This window comes from Astyanax mexicanus, chromosome 3 (genome assembly GCF_023375975.1).
Source record: "Astyanax mexicanus isolate ESR-SI-001 chromosome 3, AstMex3_surface, whole genome shotgun sequence".
NCBI lineage: Eukaryota > Metazoa > Chordata > Actinopteri > Characiformes > Acestrorhamphidae > Astyanax > Astyanax mexicanus.
The window spans coordinates 6,742,501-6,765,620 of NC_064410.1; the positions used below are offsets into that span (position 1 = coordinate 6,742,501).

At 38.7% G+C, this 23,120-nt stretch overlaps 2 protein-coding genes and 1 long non-coding RNA gene across 4 annotated transcripts in view; 1 reads left to right on the plus strand and 2 right to left on the minus strand.

The window, feature by feature from the left end:
- Positions 1-22,811, minus strand: part of LOC125799309 (uncharacterized) — a 637,314-nt gene extending 614,503 nt beyond the window's left edge. Inside the window, exon 1 of the long non-coding RNA XR_007438164.1 lies at positions 22,527-22,811. This is a non-coding gene — a long non-coding RNA (uncharacterized LOC125799309). The remainder of the gene's footprint in view (positions 1-22,526) is intronic.
- Positions 1-23,120, plus strand: part of tbcd (tubulin folding cofactor D) — a 73,730-nt gene that overhangs the window by 11,704 nt on the left and 38,906 nt on the right. Inside the window, exons 9-16 of the mRNA XM_049475753.1 lie at positions 633-678; positions 778-910; positions 2,096-2,238; positions 3,504-3,564; positions 3,717-3,791; positions 4,736-4,830; positions 11,557-11,713; positions 23,037-23,094. Coding sequence (XP_049331710.1) covers positions 633-678; positions 778-910; positions 2,096-2,238; positions 3,504-3,564; positions 3,717-3,791; positions 4,736-4,830; positions 11,557-11,713; positions 23,037-23,094 — 768 coding nt within the window. The remainder of the gene's footprint in view (positions 1-632; positions 679-777; positions 911-2,095; positions 2,239-3,503; positions 3,565-3,716; positions 3,792-4,735; positions 4,831-11,556; positions 11,714-23,036; positions 23,095-23,120) is intronic.
- Positions 4,914-9,571, minus strand: znf750 (zinc finger protein 750). 2 transcript variants are annotated; one of them, XM_007228610.4, is made up of 3 exons: positions 9,426-9,571; positions 6,371-7,673; positions 5,068-6,262 (listed from the first exon to the last, which is right to left on the minus strand). In XM_007228610.4, the coding sequence occupies exons 2-3, from the start codon at positions 7,645-7,647 to the stop codon at positions 5,653-5,655; spliced, it is 1,887 nt and encodes a 628-aa protein (XP_007228672.3). In that variant the 5' UTR covers positions 7,648-7,673; positions 9,426-9,571; the 3' UTR covers positions 5,068-5,652. The 2 variants fall into 2 exon arrangements, with proteins under 2 accessions (XP_049331714.1, XP_007228672.3); XM_049475757.1 differs by lacking the exon at positions 9,426-9,571 and having other exon boundaries at positions 4,914-6,262.

Here is a 23,120-nt window from a genome sequence, read left to right on the forward strand (position 1 = left end):
GACACCCCTGTCATAAATTATATACCCTATGTTTATTTAGTCAAAAGACTGAAAAAGTGTTTTCACTAAATAAATACATTTAACAGATATTTATAATGTGTTATTGCTTAATTATGCTACAGTTACATCGAGTGTTCCAGCAGTCCAAAGTGCTGCCACTTTGCCCAGGAGATCGCTGGTTTGAATCCCGGTCATGCAGCTTGCCATCAGCTGCCAGAGCCCCGAGAGAGCACAGTTGGTCTTGCTCTCTCTGGGTGGGTAGATGGCACTCTTTCCCCTCATCACTCCTAGGGAGGTGTTGATTAGCACAAGGCGTCAGTTAGGGCGGTTCTGGCATTTAATACATTATAAGATGTAAGTCTTTCATGTGGTTCGTTTTTAAAATAAAATTCTAATAAAATTTGGAGAACATTCTTTTACTTGAGTATATTTTCATATGTAAAACAAAATAGGTCCTAAATAAAATCAAATTGCATTTGCAAGTGGATGTAGTCGCAGGACTTTATAGTTTTAATAATAAAGGAACTACAAAGGATTCTTTAAGCAATACTGTAGAACTGGGGTTCCATCAAACTGATAGATCAGCTTGAATTTGTAGCCATTTTTAAAAGCAGTCTCTCTGTATTGAACAGGCCCAGCTCTTCAAGCATGGGAAGCGAGAGGACTTCCTGCAGTACGGTGTGTATCGATTATGTCTCTACGGTTGATATTTCTGCTCTAAAACACCAACTAGGGCCCACTTATCTAAGCATGACCATTGTGTTTTCTCTCCGGCAGCTCCCACCGTCCTCCAGTGTCTGGACCAGAAGAAGATAGCTGAAATTAACCAGGCCAATCTGAGGAAACTGGGGGTGAAGGTTGTGCAGAGGCTTGGACTGACCTTCCTTAAGCCCCGCCTGGCCAGGTGGAGGTGAGAAGTTGTATCATTAATTTACTATAAGCTTGATTTAGTCATATAGACTGGGTTCTGTATAAACCCTCACATCTTACATGGGCTAATTTTAAGGATGTTGTTCTCTAACTGCAAGGAATATAGGAAAAATATTGACAATTTTTTGTGAAAGAATCTTAGAAATTAGAAGAATGTGTTTTTAGTATAAAAAAATCACTATACTGTATGCTTCCTGATAAATGCAATATATATATATATATATATATATATATATAATATATATATATTTAATTTCATATTTATATTACAATGCATCATCTGAGAGATCAAATTGCTGCAGTTTAAATAATTTCATAATCATATGATTATAGTAATGATGTTTACCTATGTTTGCCTACTTTTTTTTTTTCTTCATGTGCCAAACGATAGAAAATCATAAATAATAAGTTAAACGATGGACAAATAAAGGCTTCTTCGTTTCGAGTTTATCTGGAAAATGCACTGATTCCACGTTTATACACATAAGTTGTACTAGTGCATCTCAAAAATTAGAATATTAAAAAAATATATATTTATATATATATTTCAGTAATTCCGTTCAAAATGTGAAACTCATAAATTATATAGATGTATTATATTATATTGTATATCACAGAGTGATCTATTTTAAGTGTATATTTATTGTATAGTTGATGATTATGGCTTACAGCCAATGAAAACCAAAAAATCAGTATCTCAAAAAAAAAAAAAAGAATATTATATAAGACCAATTGGTACTTTTGGCAGTGTGCCAAGTCCTGCTGGAAAATGAAATCTGCAAGTGGTGTAAGATTTTATGGGAAAACAAAACAGCACTGACTTTAGACTTGATAATAAAACACAGTGGATCAACAGCAGCAGATGACATGTCTCTCCAAACCATCACTGATCATCAGTAAATTTTACATTTCATTTAAAAAAATCAAGGGAGCAGAGTCTGGAGGAAGACTGGTGAGACACACAGTCCAAACTGCTTGAGGTCTAGTGTGAAGTTTCTACCAATCAGTGATGGTTTGGAGAGACATGTCTGTCATCTGCTGGTGTTGATCCACTGTGTTTTATTATCAAGTCTAAAGTCAGTGCAGAATTCCCTAAATAAAAATAATAAATATATATATATTTTTTTTTAGTTCATTAACTCTCTAGAGCATTATCATCATTCAGGTACCAGAGAGGAAGCCGTTCTTTGGCAGTGAACCTTGCGCCGTCCACTTCTGTCGGAGTAGTGCTGGATACAAAGCCTGACCTGGAGTCTGTGAGCTCGGAGGAGGATTACGACATACCTGAGGAGGTGGAAAACGTGATTGGTAAGAGCTCATCATGTGTTGTTTTATTCCAGATTATCTGCTTCCTGGTTGACATATTCTAACCTACACTATGGAGAACATCTTTAAATACTGTTTGTTTGTTTATTGATGTTACAATTTTAAGAAATGAATGTGCTTCAAATGGTTCTATGCCAGTGATGCCGTAGAAGAACCACTTTTTGTTCTGTGAAGAACCAAGTGAAGGTTCCTTAGATTTCTTGTTACAATCATAGTTCTTATGGTACCAAAACTGGTTATTCTATGGCTTCACATAAATACCTAGCGTATTTTTTTGCACTGTAAGGCGCAATTAAAATCCTTTATTTTCCGAAAAGTCGCCAGTGCGCCTTATAATACGATGCACCTTACCTAGGTAATTTTTTAGCAGCTAGAGCTGAAGTAGTATTAGCATTACCTGCTAATTGCATTAAGCACTAGCTCTTTAGCTGTTCAGAGGTGAGTATATCGGCCTGTAGACTGCTGCTAACCCCGGCGAGCACTGCTGGAGCAGCATTAGCATTACCTGCTAAATGTGCTAAGTGCTAATTAGCGTTTTTACCGTTCAAAAGTGAGTATATATTGGACTGCAGTCCGTGTGTTTACTACGTTAAAACAAGCTACGTGGGACGAACTGCTATGTAATATCACCCTGGCTTCCTGGAACACTCAGGGTTCCTCAGTGTAGTGCTGTCAAGTGGCCTTAGCCGCTAGCGGTTAGCCACTAGTGCTAATGGTCCAGCTTTAGAGCTGAAGAAATTAGGGAATTTAAGCTTACTGTAAACAAACGGAAGTGCTTCACTCAGCAGCTAACCGCTAATGCTGCCTAACTGCTGCCCGATAGCGCTGCACTGAAGAACCCTGAGTGTTCTGGTAAGCCAGGGCAATATTAGCTAGCGGTTCATCCCATATAGCTTATTTTAACATGGTAAACACGCAGACTACAGGCCGTTGATACTCAACTCTGACCGGCCAAATGGCTATCATGATTAGTGGGTAATGCTAATGCTGTTCCAGTAGTGCTAGCCGGTGTTAGCAGCAGACTACAGGCCGATAATACTCAACTCAGCTTAGCGGGTAATGCTAATACTGCTGGTAAACTATACTGAAACTCCAATATAATGCTGTACTTCACCAGTGGCTTTACTGCTTCTTAATACCTGTTTAAATTCATACATAAGGCACACTGATGGAACAGTAATTTAGTAGGTGTCTCAATATGTTTTTTAAAACGCCTGTATTATTAAGAAGGTCCATGTTCTCTGCAGAACAACTACTGGTGGGACTAAAGGACAAGGAGGGTATAGTGCGCTGGTCTGCAGCTAAGGGGTAAGAACATGTGTTTTTGACCTTTTGACCTTAAAACTTTATTACGCATATTAGTCTGTTTTCTAGCAAATTCTAGGTGCAGAAATTCACAGCTTCTGTATCAGAAGATTCTTTTTTTTTTTTTGGCTTATTCTTTTCCTAACTTTGTACAGTATTGGGAGAGTAACTGGTCGGCTGCCCAAGGAGCTCGCAGATGATGTGGTGGGCTCAGTCCTGGACAGTTTCAGGTGAGCTCCAATACAGATGGAAATAATGTTTATGGATTTTCAGAGAAACTTTCTCAAACATTCCTATTGCTCACAGGGCTTGTTATTATATATAATTATGTAAATTGATCAAAAAGGGTCCTGTTGTACACCCTGTGGAAGGCGAGTCGCGATACTCGTTGCTATCTTACACCCCATCAACAGTCTATTTTCACACCTTGTTCCCGTACCCTTAAAATAGCATTCTCTAGCTTTCATTGAACACAATATTAGTTCCTGTCTCAGAATTATATTCAGCATGTCACATTAAGTTTAACCCTTGTGTGGTGTTCATATTTTTGTTACTTTTACATTTTTACATTAAAATGCTTTACACATGCTTGCTTCACCTAAATTGCAAGCAATATAAACAGCTTACATGGTTAATATTTGCCCTTTACCTTTCTTATGTTACATTTCTTTCAAAAAGTGCTACTCTTTTTTTTTTTGTATTAGTTTTTTAATCAAATGTAAAAGAAAATGAATTAAACTCAAGATATGAGTAGAAAATTTGTTTAGTTTCAAATTTACAAATGAAGCAATGTTTATTAGCCCTTGGCCAAACATACTGTATGTAATATAAATGTGTAGGCGGGGGGGGGGGGGGGGGGGAGTGTACAGTGTGTGTTTATCGAAAATGTGTTTTAATATATGTTTTTCACCAAAAATGAGCCAGTGCCAATGAGTTTGAGTTAGAAAAAATATTTTTTTAGTATCATTTGATGAAAAATGAAAACGGGTCCCACAGACCCGAACACCACACAAGGGTTAAGGAATTGGAACCACAGATCAGTAGGATCTTTGTTTTGGGTTTATTTTTATGTCATATTAATACAGTTATGAAATGTGATCTTTGCTTGAGTTATAGATGATCGTGCAATATCAGTAGCTTTATTCATGTGCTGGTTTACGTGTCTGTGTTTCAGCTTTCAGGAGACTGACAGCACGTGGCATGGAGGCTGCCTTGCCCTTGCAGAACTGGGCCGTAGGGGACTGCTGCTTCCTTCACGTCTTTCAGATGGTGAGTTCAGATTCTGAGTGTATATTGAGTGTATAAACAATGAAAAATGCATTATTTCTCAATTAATCGCTTGTATATTTAGAGAAACTAGAGTCAAGCGAGACAGTAACCAAGGAATTATAATTCATTAATTTAATTAAATAGGTTTTTGTGTATATTTGCTATAAGGTATTTCCATTTTTTGGTAACTTTTTACTTTAATTTGGCTGCATTTAAAATTCAGACATCTTACTTTTCACTTTTCCTTTTGGAAATTTGTTCTTCCTTTTGGCTTGTGAGGGCTGGGTCAGGATCTGTTGTCTCTCCCAGCTCACAAGAGTTAAAGCCTGGAGAGCTAAAAATTTGTTCAGCGGCCATGGTGAACTCCCCACCCACACATATAACGGAAAATTGTAAAAAGTAAACACAAAAATGGTATATATGGACTGAATTTTATTTACATTTATACATTAATTGTATTAATACATACATTAAAACATATATAGGTAAATATAAAAGCGCAGCAGCTTTTGCTAAAATATAGTGTTTTTTGCAGGATGTATATATATATAAAAGCTATAATGAATACAGAAATGGTATTAACACAAATGACCAAAAGCTATGTAATACGTGTCTATAGTCTGAAATGTATGTTTGTAACTGTGACTATATTATGTTATATTTGTTGCCATCCATGTAATAAAGACCATAACTAAAGCAAACAATGAAGATGAGTGAGGATCGACAGGAGACGTCATTTGTCAGTTTGAACACTGAATTCTGAATGTAGTGGCTTATCAAACATGTTTTCTTGACCTTGTGACTCAAAATTTTTGCTCTAAATCAGCAGTTCTGCATCCGTTTTCTTTGCGCCCGAACTGGCTCCTTCAACCTTGGTCTCTTGCTGGTCTTTTTCGTGGTTCCATTGCTTGCTCGTTTCTGCCCCTGGGATGGAGTGTTCTTTTTGGGGTCATTCATGTGAGTAGTGTCCTGAATGGAAAGTTGTTGGGAGCTTTTTTGGTCTTCCGAGACTTCTTGTGGAGTCGATGGACTGTCGGAAGCACTTACGTTACTAGAACTGGCTAGCTGGCACAACGCAAAAGCTGCCGAGTGCCTGCGCTCGCTCTGATCTTGTTCAGTTGGACTTATTAACGCTTGTTCATAGGGCTGACCGTTCTTGCTACCCGTTTGTTCTGGAACCTCTGTGCCTGTTGGAGCAGGCTGGGTCTGGCTGCAGGATTGGGCACGGAGACAGAGGTTGAGAGGAACATCCTCTTCTTCACTGCTGTCTGAGTTAGAGTTGATATCAGAGTCGTGGTTGGCTGCGGTGGGTACGTTCTGATTCCTTTTCGATAGATTTAGAGGAGCTCCTTCATCGTTGCTCTCCTCATCTTCTGCTTCTTCTGAAGAGAAGCTGGAGTGTCTTTGTAGGGTGGTGTTTTGTATGTTGTCCCTGTGAGAAAAAAAAAAGAAGTCAAAATTATGCTTTTTATAAGTTGCGTTCATGTGATGACACTACTGTATTGTCATTTTTACTTCTCTACTTTCAATTGTTCCTTACCTTTTTTGCTTTTCTACGCCGCTCTCTTGCCGTTGACTACATGCGGAACTCCTAGACAAGTCTGCGATTGGCCCCTGTCTGGAAGAGGTGCAGTCTGAAGATTGGCAGCTTGATTGCAGTTGTTGTCCTTGGATTGCGTGCTCAGTGTTGATCATGTTCTTCTGGGTTAAATCTACAGTACTAGGCCTGTCTGGTGACCCAGAAGCGGCACAACCTGCCAATGGACTCTGCCGTGTTGTCCGGTCACCTCCATGTTGCTGGCTCCCCCTCGCTTCAGCTTGCCTGCTGTAGGAGCCTGGGTGCAAATAGCTGTACCCTCCGTAGATCCTGGGATCAAAGCCATGAGGGTACATCTCCACTGGAAGATACCTCAGTGCTTGCAAGGATGGAGGCTGCTCATGAACAGAATAAAGGTTGTAAGGTAGCGGTGGGACTGGAAGAAAGGATTGGCTGTATCTGTAGTGGTATGGAGGGATCAGGGATGGATTGGGTGGAAGAAGAGGTGCTGGCACCAAAGGTCTCTGGTGGTCTTGGTGAGTCAGGCGATGGGAACTATTCTGGCTTGAAAGGTACGGTTGGTAGAGGGCATGAGGTGGTCTTTCAGGCATCACGTATGGAGGATAGTCTCCAATCGATTGGGGTACAAGAGGTTTAAGGGGTGGAGTAGTGGTTTGCTGACCCCAGTTTGGCAGTACGTGGAAGGAAGGAGGGACTTGCAGAAGAGAGGGATCTTCTGCTTTTTGCCGAAGCAAAGATTGAGTCTCGCTTTCGGATTTCCGTGGCACTGGAGAGAAGGCAGACGTGGAAGTGTGCTTGATCCCGTTTTCTATGCATGCTTCCTGATCACTGCTTTCAGCTTTGTTCAGCTCTGTGGCAGTTTCTTGACTTGTCTTCGCAGGACTCGTTCCGTTTTCTGCTCTCGTCTTCTGGACTCCCTCTTGCACCTCTTCGCCAGTCAAGTCTGTGATCCTTTCCACTTGTATTTTGTTGCCCGGCTGGGTTGGGCTCGGTTTAGCAAGCCTTGAAGGTCCTGCCGCTATGATCTGACTGGTTGGGTTGCTGCATTGTGGAACTTTGGCAGATCTTCCTGTCTGCTCCCCTCGCTGAGACACCAGAGAGATGGAGTTCTTGCACAGGTTGTACTTCATGTGGTTGAAGAGATGGGACTTGATGTTGCAAGTGAAGGGACACTGGAAGCACTGGTATTTGAAGGGCTTGCCTGGAGGACGGGGGATGTAGTGGGGTTTCTTTGGCTTTCTTTCTGGCGGAGTTTCCATGTTGGCGCCGTTGTGATTGGTCAGCCCTAGACGAGAAAAGAGAATAGAAATGGCATGGGTAACATGTTTAACAGTTCATTACTTCTTTAGACTTTATTGTTCTTTATAATAAACCATCAACCTTCAGACTGCAGAGTTTTTTCTTTTTGCCTCTGGTGCTGTTTGGCAGTTAGGTAAAGAAGCCAGCTATGCATACAAACTCGGGGCCAGTTTTGCATACACTGAGGCAAGTATTTTAAGGTCTTAAAAATGGCTTGTGCCTCCCCATCATTTGATGCGCCATGCGCTTCTTGGCTGCGATGCAGCGACAGGTAGGAGCAGTTCTGATGAAGACACTGCAGGCCTGTGGAGACTTGCACCTCACCCTTCAAGCCCTCTGCTGACGGCGTGGGAAACCACAGACACCTGCTTCCCATGACCCCACCTGCAGGCCGTGTGCACAAGCACACACGCTCTTATTCTCGATGACTAATGATTTCACCTGCGCTGACGACTTGAGGAGGCAGGCTGCCTGCTGCAGATGAATGATCATAACGGTATTTCTTGGGTATCATCAAGTAACGAGCCTTTCCTTCAGTGTTCTTTGCATTATATCTTTGTTCTCTGCATTTTTTTTTTGCTTACTTTAGATTAGAGAAGTGCACCTCCAGGTCACAGTCCTGCAGAGTTTCAAGACTCTCTAAGACTCTTTAAGATTGTCCAGCTTTATGAGAAGGAAGCTTGTAAGGTGCTAAAGTTAAGTATAGAGGAAAAGATTGAAAGAGGTTGCAGACTCATACTGTGGTGACCTTCTAGGACTTAACTATGCCTGGCTGTTCTGAAAGCATGCAAGATTTAGAAGCTCCAGGCCTGGTATTGAAAGGGCGAGGATCTTTTTTTTTTTTTCTGCTGCTTTCTTCAGAAGTATTGCCGTGAGGCTTCTGCGTTGTTGAATGAGACTCCGCCCTAAGGAACCTGCCTGTCATCTACTGTCGCAACAGGTTGTCGGTCCAGTTTTGGCTTGGCTTGTCGCAAATGCTGCCGCTCCCTCCAAAGGAATAGAGAATCCCTTCGAGAGGTTTCTGTTGTGAAATGGCTTTTTTTTTTTGGTGGTGCCCTGAAACTAAGTTCTTCTTTTGTCTAGAGTGATTAAAATTAGCATCCCAATAGGATGCTTTGTTATATTAGCGTAATCTAGCGAGAAGTCCGTAATATTGTGTATACAGAAAATATTCTTACTAAATGAATAAAATAGTTATTGGCAAATTAATGAAAAGGATTTGGCATAGATTCCTAGCCATTTGGAAACTTGCTAATATTTGTTGATTTATTATGATTTAATGTATTTATTATTTGTATCACCTTTAAGACCTTTTTTTTCTTTGTGCCCTCTGGGCATGGTATAGTTTGAGGAAGGCTAAAACCCTTTTTAATTTTTTTTTATTTTGACCAATTATTTTTGCTGTTTGGCTGTTTTGATATGTATTTTTTAATATTTTAATAATACAAAGTAATAATCCCCATACAGATGTTTTGCAACAGAAGTGTATGCAATGAATGCAATCCGTAACACACAGGTAACAGGTGCGACTAGCTCTTCCTTAGAGAACACCTGTCGCTTCTCATGCCATATATTGCTAAAATTGCTAAAATCTAATACTTAAATAAACTTAATTTCACAGAAGGCTTATTAAATAAACATCAATTAACTATCAAAAACACAATAAAAGTAATTAACCAGTTCATAAGTAGGACACAATATGACTAGTAAAGTACTGTAATATGTAAATAACGCTTACCTGCTGTCTGTGGTCACCGCTGGCGCTAGGTTTACAGGTATATGGTCGGTCCGGAGTTTTTGAGACGTGCCGTGGATAATGCCAATGTGTCCGTGTGTCCTGCTGTCATAGACAAGTCTGTCTCTCTCTCTCTCTCTCTCTCTCTCTCTCTCTCTCTTTCTGTCTCTCTCTCTGTCCCTCCCTCCCTCTCTTCTTCTTTCACTCTGAGGTAGCAGCTTTCAGTGGGGTGGAGTCTGTGCCCAGGTAGAGCCCTCAGGCAGCACCTATGTAGCTGGTGATATTAGTCAGGCCCCAAGCCACAATTCACAAGTACTTCCTTCCTTCCTATCTGTCCGTGCCGCCATCAGGATGGTCTGTCTGCATTAACCGCACAGCCACCACGTCCTGATTTAGCTAGATACCTGAGGAGCCGAGGAAGGGCAAGGGCCCTGGAAAGATTTGCATAGACTTGGAAGGGTTTGCAGGGAGTGTCTTAAAGGGAATTTGAATATTAAATAACAGAATTACTTCTGTGACGGTTACACATTGTATATAAACATTACAGTTTTCCTCCACCAGTCTTACACACTGCTTTTGGATCACTTTATGCCACTCTTGGTGCAAAAAATTAAGCAGTTCAGTTTGGTTTGATGGCTTGTGATCATCCATCTTCCGCTTGATTATATTCCAGAGGTTTTCAATCTGGTAAAATAAAAATAAAAAATCATAATTTTTATGTGGTCTCTGATTTGTTTTCTAGAGCTGTGATTTGTGATAAATTGTGGAAAATACTTAATAATGAACACTCCTTCAAAGTTTCTTTTACAGTAACTTTCTGTGATTTGTTTTAATGCCTAATTTCTCACTTTTCAGCACAAACATGCTTTCTAAAACACACTTTTTTCATGTTTGAAACTAAGCTATGTTGGAGAAAGATAAAAAAAAATTGAGGATGTGCTCACTATTAACAATCATATGGTCTGTTGTCTCATCTACAAGCTTGTTTCTGTTTGTATGTAGATTTTAACCATTTTTTATCATCTGTAGTTTGATTTTTAGTAGGGGAAAAATCTATTAAAATGAAAAATCAGATTTTTTGGCCATATCACCCAGCTCTAACTTTAACCATCTGAACTGTGTAGTTATTAATACTAATGCAGAAACTACTATTAATTAGAAATACAGTGTTTTAATGCTTATGAAGCTGTCATTACATGATAACAATTCTTATGGGCAATATATTGTCTTAAAATTTTAGCAATAAACAGAAATTTGTAATTTTGCAAGGAACCGTGTGGCACTTGCTCTTTTTTAAATACAATAGATCACTCCAATGTTGTGTATGCATTCTCCACGTGAAACTGTTCTTTTACCCATATTGCCTGCATGAGCAACTAAAAGAAAATAGACAGAAAAACAGGTAAATCAAAAAAGCCGTCAGGTCCTAAAGGAACACAGAGGAAGACCTGCTAGGAGGAAGATACAAAAGTTGATACTAATGAAAGTAATGTAATGTTATGAAGGTAAATACCGGAGTTTTGAAGTTGTGGGCCAGTGGAGAGGTTTTAAGGAGTTATTGGATTAATTTAATTATGAAAAAGGGGGCAGGACCTATAGGTAACTTCTGTTTAAAGTCCAACCAAAGGTCGGGAGGTAACTTTTTTTTTTTCTTCTTGCAATTGATATTAATACATTTGCTCGTACTTAAACCCGTATTATTATTATTATTATTATTATTATTATTATTATTATTATTATTATATATAATTTTTTTATTAGTAGTATTTATTTATTTATTTATTTATTTATTTATTTATTTACATTTTGTTCACTGTATAATTCCATGTGTCATAAGTTTATGGTTGTGAATGTTCCACTACTATTCTAAAATGTTTAAAATAGTCCAAATGGGAAATCCTTCTGTGAGGAGGTGTGTCTGTGTACAATTCAGTTCCTGCATTACACACTGTGTTTTCACACTTACTCAGGATTTTACTATATACATTTTCCAGTGACTGAGTCCTAGTTTGAGCTTTTAAGAGGATTTTTTTTCATGGTTCTCTGATATTGTGCATTTAATTCTTATCATTTTCTGTGTGTGTGTGTGTGTGTGTGTGTGTGTGTGTGTGTGTGTGTGTGTGTCCTCTTCCAGTGGTGCCAGTGATTCTTAAGGCTCTGATGTATGACGAGAAGAGAGGAGCCTGCAGTTTGGGCTCTAATGTGCGAGATGCTGCCTGCTATGTTTGCTGGGCCTTCGCCCGTGCGTACGACCCCAGCGAACTGAATCCTTACGTCAACCAGATCGCCAGGTAATTACACCTTACACCACTGCATGATGACACAAAAAATCTATGGAAAAATCTATCATTTTAACCAGACAATTAAATGGACATTTTTTGTCCATTTAAAATTGATGTAAATTTTTAGAGACATTTTTTACATTTCTGGCCTCTAAATGCCTCAAAATAATGCAAATCTGAGGTGGTAGTGGTAGTATCCTGGCAAATGCTAGTATACTTGCTGCAGGGGAGGGAGGGGAATGTACCCCAATTGGAGGAGTTTAAGTGTCTTAGGGCCTTGTATATATTATGTTATATTGTATTACATTATATTATATTATATTATATTATATTCTCATATATTATATTATATTCTCATATATTATATTATATTATATTATATTCTCATATATTATATTATATTATATTATATTATATTATATTATATTATATTCTCATATATTATATTTCATTATATTATATTATATTCTCATATATTATATTATATTCTCATATATTATATTATATTATATTCTCATATATTATATTTTATTATATTATATTATATTTAGGGCTGTAAACATTAAAACGCTAATGCATGTGATCTGAAATCAGTAATGCTTTATAATTTTTTTAACGCAAGTCAATTACACCACCAAGTTTGACCCCAGTCAGTCCCGCCCCCGCCCAAAATGCAGATTTTTTAAAAAGTGGTTAGCTTCTGGTGAGAACGTGATTTGGTCTTAATCTGGCCCAGCTATCAAATATACTTTTTTTTTAATTGAGCTAAACTGCTGATAAGGCATGGTTTAATCTGATATATTAGCCAGATAACACACTGCTATGATCGAATGTTGTCTCTGCTGCTCCATGCTGTTTACACACTAAGAGCACTGCATGTGCAGCATTCACTGCTCGCATCTGTTCTACACATTCCATTGAAAACACTGTGTTTGGAAGAGCAACAGCAAATTGTCAGAGTTCTGTGTTAAAGCAGCTTCAAATAGCTATAGATACAGATATACACACTAGAACACAGAATCTTCTCACTATATTTACTTTCTTGCTCCTGTAGCAGACAGCTCTGACGAATTAGAGGAGACAACACACTCACGTGGTTTGTTGGGGCGCATTTAGGGTTGTACCTGTGTGAAAACAAACCAAACTGAGGGGGAAAATCCTCCAAGTAAATAAACTCATTAACTAATATATATATTTTTTTATGAGCCAAGACTTTTCTATTGTTAGGTTATTATTAAATTATTCCAAGGTGAATACAGGTTTCCATTCTAGGGCCCCTTAAACATTGCTGGAAAACTATTCTGTATCAAGTGTGTAGGTTTTCCTAATGTTGTATACCACAGCATATACAGCTCTGGAACAAAAACATAAGAGACAACTTAAAAATGATGAGTTTCTTTGATTTTACCAAATTGAAAACCTCTGGAAAATAATCAAGAGGAAGATGGATGATCACAAGCAATTAAACCAAGCTGTGAACTGCTTGAATTTTTGCACCAGGAGTAATTAGCATAAAGTTATCCAAAATCAGTGTGTAAGACTGGTGGAGGAGAGCCAAGATGCCAAGATTCAGGAAAACTGTGATTAAAAACCACCAGGGTTATTCTACCAAATATTGATATTTTCTGAACTCTTTATGAAACTTTATGAATATGAACTTGTTTTCTTTGGTCCGATTCGGACATTTCTCATTTTCTGCAAATAAATGCTCTAAATGACTGTATTTTATTTGGAATTTAGGAGAAATGTTCTCCATAGTTTATAGAATAAAACAACGATGTTTTTACATTTTACTCAAATATATACCTATAAATAGTAAAATCAGAGAAACTGATTCTTCTGATTTTTTTCCCAGAGCTGTATGTACTGTGCTGGGCTTGGTACACTGAATTTTACGCTAATGTTTCTCTGTATAAAAGGAAATTTAGCGTCGTCACTGTTGTGAAAGTAAAATCTCACTCTGAAAGAGTTTGTGGACTTTCAGCTTGGCTTTTGCTATCGTTTTTTTTCCAGCCATTGAGAAACAGTGTTTTTCTAGACCTGACAGTTAAGGGTGAAATTCAGTATGCAAACCTGGCACCAAGTTAAACATCCCGCGTGCTGTGGGATAGTGTTATTTAGTCAGCACGGCCTGTACCCTGTGAAGCTTCTCGCTGCAGGAGAACGTGTTTGGTTAAGCCCGAGGTGCCCAGTGTCGACACGGCCTTCAGATCATTGGTTGAATAATAAGGAGCCTGTTACTGTTATAAGTCAGCTAAAGCTACACAGCTAGGCTGGAGTGAGTGTGAGGGAACGCTGAGGTTAGCTCAGGGAGGTATATCTGTGGAAGAATGCTCGGTCGCCCTGCTCTGGTATTTGAAATTTATTGCCCAAAACCAGTTTTAATGCCTCTCCCAGTTCTTAGTCTCTGCATCACACCCTGGAGTTTATTCCATGACTGGTCTGTATGTGTGTGTTGTGTAGTTTCCTCTTATTTTGTCTCATACAGTAAAGACATGAAATTTACCTTTTTTTTTTTTTTTTTTTTTTTTTTTTGGCTCACCAGATCATAAGACTCACAATCAATCAATAAACGTCTATTTCCTGGTCAATTTTCATAAATAAGGCGCATTATGTGACACTAGTAAGGAACAGGGGTGTCGCCATGTTTTCCTCCCAATCCAGCAGATCTCTCCATTGGGTGTTGAGACTTGTAAAGCTAAACTAAGCAAAAAAATTAAGTCAAATGAGTGCTGGATGTTAATCTACAGAAAGTTCTCTCCTGAAAACTGTTTATTTAGGTGAGTAAAGTGGCTCACCGGATCATAAGACGCACAATCAATCAATAAACGTCTATTTTCTGGTCAATTTTTTATAATAAATAAGGCTCATTATGTGACACTAGTAAGGAACAGGGGTGTCGCCATGTTTTCCTTCTAATCCAGCAGATCTCTCCATTGGGTGTTGAGACCTGTAAAGCTAGGCTAAGCTAAAAAAAATAAGTCAAATGAGTGCTGGATGTTAATCTACACAAAGTTCTCTCCTGAAAACTGTTTATTTAGGTGAATAAAGTGGGTCACCGGATCATAAGACTCACAATCAATCAATAAACGTCTATTTTCTGGTCTATTTCCATAAATAAGACGCATTATGTGACACTAGCAAGGAACAGGGGTGTCGCCATGTTTTCCTTCTAATCCAGCAGATCTCTCCATTGGGTGTTGAGACCTGTAAAGCTAGGCTAAGCTAAAAAAAATAAGTCAAATGAGTGCTGGATGTTAATCTACACAAAGTTCTCTCCTGAAAACTGTTTATTCAGGTGAGTAAAGTGCTTCCATTTATTTTCACTAAGCTTAGATTTCCAGATCTCCACTAAGGCTAGGTGCAGCAGCATTAATATTAGCAGCTAACCACTAGCGCTAGCTGCAGTTAGCAGCTAATGCTGCCCGACAGAGCTACAATGAGGAGCCCTAAGTGTTTTCCCAGTAAGCCAGGGCGATATGAGCTAGTGGATTGGATTGAACAGAGCTCCTTGGGATGCTCAAAGCTTGGGATATGTTTTATATATTTTTTTATATATATATAACCCAACCCTGCTTTAAACTTCTTCCCAACTTCTGGGAATCTCTGACCTGTATGGTGAGTTCCTTGGTCATCGTGATGCTGTTTTTTCACTAGTGACTACTCACTTCTTTAATAAACCACTGAGGACTACACATTTTTGTTCCTCTTCACAATTATGTGCTACTTTTTTTTTTGATCTATCACTTAAAATCTCAATAAGCTACATTAAAAATTTTAGTTGTAAGAAAGCACTGTTGTTACAAAAGCACTGCTGGAGCAGCAATAGCATAACCCACTAAGCATGCTAAGCACTAGCTTAGCTCTTTAGCTGTTAGCCAATACTCCCTTTATTGGAAAATGTATTATTAACAGCAATAATGTATCTCTAGACATTTAAAGTTGAACTATTTCCTGAAAACATTAGTTTTTTTTTATAAAAACAAAAGACCATTTCTCTTGAATTAACTTAACATAAATATAAACATAAAAACCGCTGCCCTGGCTAGTGAATTGGGACGCGGCCGGGAAAAAACGCCTTTAAAAAGAGATAGGGAGCCCGAGAACTGGCGGAAAAAGGAGAATGGGCGGAAACTAAAGACACGCAGAGCGCGAGAGAGAGACAGGGGAGTGCGGTGAGTAAACCAATGGTTGTACCTCATTAACAGAAGAGAGACGCGTGTGATTGGGGGGGAGCGGAGGAGGGATGGGGAAGGAAGCGCGCTTTCTGTGTGTGTGTGTGAGTGTGTGAGGTGGAGAGAGAGAGAGTTACGCACAGGGATTGGAAATAGTAATGCGTTAGATTACTCGTTACTGAAAAAAAGGGTCATATTAGAGTAACGCGTTACTAAGTGAGTAACGCGTTACTGACATCACTGCTTATAGTGTCTCCTAAAATGTGCCTTATAAATGAATGAAAATAGAGCAGAAAATAGACATTAATTAATAGTGCACCATATAATCTGGTGCACCTTATAGTGTGAAAAAGTACAGTAGGTAAAATAGTGTCTCTGAAGTTGAGGCGGTTAAAGAGTGAGGTTAATCGTGCGCAGTGTGAGGTGAGTGTATGTGGTGTGTAATGATGATAAACGTCTTGGCTCCCCTGCAGCGGTTTACGTATTGCAGCCCTGCAGTAATGATGTAGAGAAAACACTGAGATGATGTATTAAACTGATGCCACCTAATTCAGTACTGCTCCCTCCCTCCCTGCCTCCCTCCCGGGGCAAGTGCAGGCCTATCCGTAACGAACTGAGCCCTGTGCTTCAGTCTGTCCCTGCCCCCGCCCTCCCCTCTCACCGTCACGCTGCCAGGTTTCGGCTGGGTTGCCGTGGTTTCGGTCACCCTCTCGCCGGAGTCGGCAGGCCTGTTGGGTCCTGTCGCTGTTTCCCAGCAGCGGCGTTCTGCATGCGCTCCTGCGTCTGCACGCCGCTCAACGGTTTACAGGTCATTTCCCAGCAGCGGGAAGTGAATCGTCTGTTTACCCACATAAAGAAGTGGAAAGTGCAACAGTTTTATAAAGTGGTGATTGAGCTGCATTGATTTTGAAATATATATTATATATTTTTTTCCACAGAATACTGCAATTATCAAATCTGTTAAACCCAAATCAAATTTAATTGTGAACTTCTTTCCACATAAAATAATCCCAGATTTCTCAGATTAAATGCAGTTGTCAGTTTTATTTTTAAATGGAATTTTATAAATTTATATTTATATTAAATGAAACAAAAAATAAAAAATAAATGAGTGTGTGTGTTAGATAGTGTGTGTGTGTGTGTGTGTGTGTATATACACATAATATGCATTTATGTATTAATCTTTATTTTCGGGGGCTCCAAGTGGTCCAGTGGGCTAAGCTCTGCCACTGTGATCAGGAGATTGCTGGTTCGAATCCGGTTCATGTAGCTTGCTAGAGGAGGCTGCGTCTTTACACATACAGGTTATTGGCTAATGCAAATCGCAGCTCCTGCAATAGAATAAAACGTGTCCATTCAAATTGCGATTTCAATTAAAAAATGATTCATAATTCAGCCCTACATTGGTATGAAAAAGTTTGGACTGGATTTTCCATTATAAATCATTGGTTGTGCAGATCAGCAATTTCAGTTAAATATATCATATAGCAGATGAACACAGTGATATTTGAGAAGTGACATGAAGTTTATAGGATTTACAGAAAGTGCGCAATAATTCTTTAAACAAAATTAGAATCAAACAACAGTTACGTTCTTTTTTTTTTTTTTTTTTTTTTTTTTTTTAAACATAATTGAATGTAACCTAGCTTAGTTAATTGCGTCATCGTGCTTCACATCTCTATACAGGTTTGGAATGGCCACTTTACTCTTTAAATTTTCACATGTGGGTAAAACATAATGTGCTTCCAAAACATTAATGAAGCTTCGGAAGCATTGTTTTTAACAACTACCTATTAAATAATATAATTAAATAATATAATTGAAAACCTATTATATAATATAATCAAGAGGAAGATAGATGATCACAAGCCATCAAACCAAGCTGAACTGCTTGAATATTTGCACCAGGAGTAAAAGCATAAATTTATCCAAAAGTAGTGTGTAAGACTGGTGGAGGAGAACATGATGCCAAGATGCATGAAAACTGTGATGGAAAAACCAGGGTTACTCCAACAAATATTGATTTCTATACTCTTAAAACTCTATTAATATATGAACTTGTTTTCTTTGCATTATTTGAGGTCTGAAAGCTCTGCATCTTTTTAGTTATTTCAGCCATTTCTCATTTTCTACAAATGAATGCTCTAGATGACAATATTTTTATTTGGGATTTGGGAGACATGTTGTCTGTAGTTTATAGAACAAAACAACAATTTTCATTATACTCAAACTTCAGAAACTGAAGTGGTCTCTCTTTTTTTTTTTTATACTGTTTTTCACTGTTTTTACACCGTTACAAAGCTTTCTTGAAATAAGTTATGATATGATAATTGACAAGCATGAATGAATAGCTAGGATAAGGGAAAGGAAAAACTTTCCTTTTACAGAAAGTGCGCAATAATTCTTTAAACAAAATTAGAATCAAACAACAGTTACGTTCTTTTTTTTTTTTTTTTTTTTTTTTAAACATAATTTAATGTAACCTAGCTTAGTTAATTGCGTCATCGTGCTTCACATCTCTATACAGGTTTGGAATGGCCACTTTACTCTTTAAATGTTCACATGTGGGTAAAACATAATGTGCTTCCAAAACATGTCAACACCAATGTATGAACATATATACTGACATTTTAGTTACATAAAACAAAAACATAACATGCCTCATAAATCTCTTATTTATTTGGTAATTAAAGTGTGAAATTTACCCACAACCACTAGTTCAGATGTGATGCTATAAAAACACAACAAGCAAAATTATTAATGTAAAGAGAGAAAACTTTTATTAAATTTAAAGGAAGAAGCAGCCAGTCTGTTCTCCCCCGTTATTAGAGCCTATTCCCTGGCCCGGTAATAACGTTCATCCCTGGGGAAAATAACAAAATAATCTGAATTAGTAACAGCGCTTCATAGGGAACACAGAGATCATAATTCCATTATTTACTCATCAAATCACTCAGGTACAGGTTAATCTACAGGTTTTCCGTCTAACAGTTAAACCTGTTACACTGTACGACTGCCTGACGCTACTCCTGCTTGGAAACCCGGCTAAAGGGGGATTAGCTTCACCGGTGAGTCGGCTAACCCGCTAAGCTAACGCTAGCTTTAGCCAGTCAGGTCTTACATTAAATCAAGTACAGGCAACACAAAACAACACTGCAATACAACTTAAAACAGTGTTAAATGTACTAGTTTGATAAACACAGGCAGCAGTGAGTGAAAATACAGAAGAAAATTACTTACATTTTTACTGAAACTCCCCGCAGTGCGTCTCCTCCTGGGCACCGTGCTCCAGAGTCCTGCACGGGTCCGTTTTTTGAGATCTGCACCCACCCATATCCCCAGAGTACAGCACCCACCCAACCGCGAACCCGTGGTTATTTCAAAGTTAAATCCGGACCCGTTATTAATCCCGTGAAAAACGCACAAATCGAAAGGATTCACATAGCGCACTTTATTTTTCAAAGCGGCTGTAAAAAAACAACAACGTGGTGCCAACGAGGCTTCTATAGAAAATAAGTGCCGAGCTATTGGTAACATGAGACATTGTTTTAGTTTCAAAATTTCAAACGTCAGTATGTCAAAGTAAAATCGCCCTGTGCGTGGTAGGGGCTATCTTAATATCTATTTATCTCAGGTTGCTGTGCAGGAACAGTAGCCTCTGTTCATTACGTAGCAAATAAAAGGCTACTAAAAATAACCACTTATTCACGTGCTACCCGCACGCATTACCCACCCATAAAATTTCGGTATTTGTAAAACCCACCCATGTCAGCATCTATTTGCCCGTGTCCGCGGGTACCCTACCCGTTGCAGGACTCTGCCATGCTCCAGCATAACTGATCACTCCAGTCAGAGGACGGTGCTCGAAAAAGGATGATCTCACGAGATAAAACGAATGTGAGACGTTAAAACTCTACTCATATACAGGGAAAATGGGCTTATTTTAATTATATGAATCAATATTGCAATATCGGAAAATTCAAAAGAAGATCGATTTAAATCGAAAAATCTTTTTTTTTTTTCTTTTTTTTTTTTTCTTCAAATTTGAGCAATTGCTGCTGTGCTGCTTTTACAGTTTTACAGCCTGGTATTTTGCATGTGCACAGTTGCTTTTGATGTCAGTTCACGACTGTCACGACTGTGTTCAGATATTGGCTTCTTTTTTTTTCATTTCTCATTTGGCTGAATTAACTGTAGAAAATTTGAATTTAGAGAGATTTGAATACGCTTCAGTGTTGCTGCTTTAGCGAAGGATGACATTTAAATCTAAAACAAAACACTTCACACGCCGTGTGTGTGTGTGTGTGTGTGTGTACAGCAAGTAGATTAAAATCTCTGCTGTTTTTTCTGTTGCCTGAGGCCACTGTCAATGCATCGAAACCATGGCCAACATGTTAAGTAGGTTTAAAGGAGTTTATGTGAGCGTTTGCATGCAACTGTGTGTGTGTGTGTGTGTGTGAGTGTGTGTGCACGCAGCAGGGCCGGCAGCACATCATTCTCTTAGGCTGTTTGCATTTCTGTGGGAATCCCTCGCAGGCATGTTCACACACCTTGTCAGCATGGAGGAGGAGGAGGAGGAGGAGGAGGAGGAGGAGGAGCAGGTAGAGGAGGGACAGCAGGGCGATGAGGGCACTGAGGCGAAAAACAACGAGCCAGCAGAGACAGAAACCTTCACGCACAATCAGAGATAAATCCATCGCTCAGGGAGGGTCCTTGTAACTCACACAGCGTTCATACAGCGGGTGACACGTTCTAGATTGCTCAACTGATCCCAGATACTGAAAGTGATCAGGCAGATGCTGGGATTAAGTCACGGTTTCTGTGAACTTTCTGGAAGTTCCAGTTATAGATGAGCAAAATCTAAGCAAGCTGTAATAATTACTTTTATTGTGAACATACTGTCGCAGTTTCCCAGACTGAGGAATTAAAGAAGTGATCTGGGGTAAAATAGACTTGGGTTGTAGTGAAACATGATAATAATGACTTAAAAAAAAACTTTTGTCAAATAGCCGCCTCAATTCTTCCTCAGCATTCTGAAATACAGCACTGGAAAAAAAATAAGAGAGCACTTAAAATGTTGTTTCTTTGATTTTACCTAATTGAAAACCCATTATATAATATAATCAAGAATAAGATGAATGATCACAAGCCATCAAACCAAGCTTAACTGCTTGATTTTTTTCACCAGGAGAAAAGGCATAAATTTATCCAAAAGCAGTGTGTAAGACTGGTGGAGGAGAACATGTCAAAATGCATGAAAACTGATGGAAAACCAGTGTTACTCTTCATGAATATGAACTTGTTTTCTTTGCATTATTTGAGGTCTGAAAGCTCTGCATCTTTTTTTCTCATTTTCTGCAAACAATGCTCTAAATGACAATATATTTATTTGAAATTTGGGAGAAATATTGTCTGTAGTTTATAGAATAAAACAACTATTTTAATTTTACACAAACTTCAGAAACTGTAGTGGTCTCTTAATTTTTTATTACAGTTTGTGCACTGTTTTTACACCATTACAAAGCTGTTTTGAAATTAAGTTATGATAATTGACAAGCATGAATTAATAGGTAGGATAAGGGAAAGGAAAAACATTTAGCTAAATTGATTATGTGGAAATGCATTAATTCAATCCGTTGCTGAAAATATCTTTAGAACACTAATGCATTTCCACTAAATTAATTTTGCAATCTCTACTCTACTCTCTACCTATTCTTCCATGCTCATCAACATATATCATGATTCAAATCCTTTTCTTTTTTTAATAAACTATCTATGCACTTTCAAAGTTCTCAGTGCCTCGTTTTAAATGCCATGACCCTCTACCAGAATTCTACCAGTGAAGCGCTTCCATATATTTACAGTAAGCTTAGATTTAACCATTTCAGCTAAAGATGGAGCATTAGCATTAGCAGCTAAGCGCTAACTACACTGAGGAACCCTGAGTGTTCCGTTAAGCCAGGACAATATTAGCTAGCAGTTCATCCCATGTAGCTTGTTTTAACACAGTAAATGTGCAGGCTACAGTCCGATATTACTCACCTCTTAACAGCTAAAGAGCTAGCACTGTGGTTAGCGTGTAGCAGCCTGCAGGCTGATAAAACTTACCTCTAAACGGCCAGGGAGCTAGTGCTTTGCACGGTTAGCAGCTAATGCTAATACTGCTGGAGAACTAAACTGAAACTCCTGTATAACGCTGTACTTAACTGGGGCGGATTTACTGCTTCTTACAACCTGACTGGTAAAATTCATACATAAGGTGCACCTGATAATAAGGTGCACTGTTGATTTTTGGGAAAAGTAAAGGATTTTAAGTCCGCCTTATGAGGAGAAAAATATGGTATTCAGTGTTTTTTTAATAGTAGACACAGAAAAGAGCGTTTTTACTGTTTGTGGAGTCTTCTGTTGTAAACCCATCCACTTAAGTTCTTCACTGATGATGAGCATAGTGCAAGTCTGTGTCTGTTTCAGGCTGGATTTATCTACATTGTCTGAAACCAATATGCAACATAATGTTGATTTAGCTTAAACTATGCAAAAATTACACCTTTTTTAAAGCTCACCTTCCGCGAAAATCCAATTTTTCTTGTTTTTTGTGGAATACAGTAGGTCTCTCCGAGTTGAATGTGTACACCTGCACATTAAACTGTTTTGCAGCCCCCATTGTCTGCAGGAACTAAGCAAAGAAATCCCCCCTCCCCCCCTCCGAAAAACGGGTGAATTTTGAATTATCTTTCTGCCTACGTAGGCAGAAACTCACAGACCAGCCCACCTTGGCTCGAGAAACTCCCAGAGGCGGAGCTGAAGCGACGCAACATCACCGCTCATCAGTTAGGAGGTGGGAGGCAGTGAGCGGCAGAGCGGCGGAGGGGCGTCGCAGTGCTCCTAGCCAATCAGAGGAGAGATATTTGCATGCTGTTTGCATGTATGAATATTCATAAGCAAAGCTGGAATCCGGTCATTTTGGACACACCCCTAAAACAGTCCATTAAAAAAGAGCTATACAGAGACACCTGAGCACTTTTTTTTTACAAAAACGGCTCACATGTCATTCATTCATACTAGAGACCACAACTAGACATTTTAAAATGAAAGAAAAAACGACGGAAGGAAGCCTTTAACCTCTTTCTTTATGTTTTTGTCTTTCTGTCTTTCAGTGCCCTGGTCATCGCTGCCATTTTTGACAGGAACGTCACGTGTAGAAAAGCTGCCTCAGTGAGTTCTCCACTCTCTTTATCATT

Excerpts from the sequence above, each read along its gene's own strand:
- znf750 (XM_049475757.1), bottom strand. The coding sequence starts at position 7,647 with ATGGAAACTCCGCCAGAAAGAAAGCCAAAGAAACCCCACTACATCCCC. Across the intron at positions 6,263-6,370 it reads GGCGTAGAAAAGCAAAAAAG|GGACAACATACAAAACACCA; the intron begins GTAAGGAACAAT and ends TTTTTCTCACAG.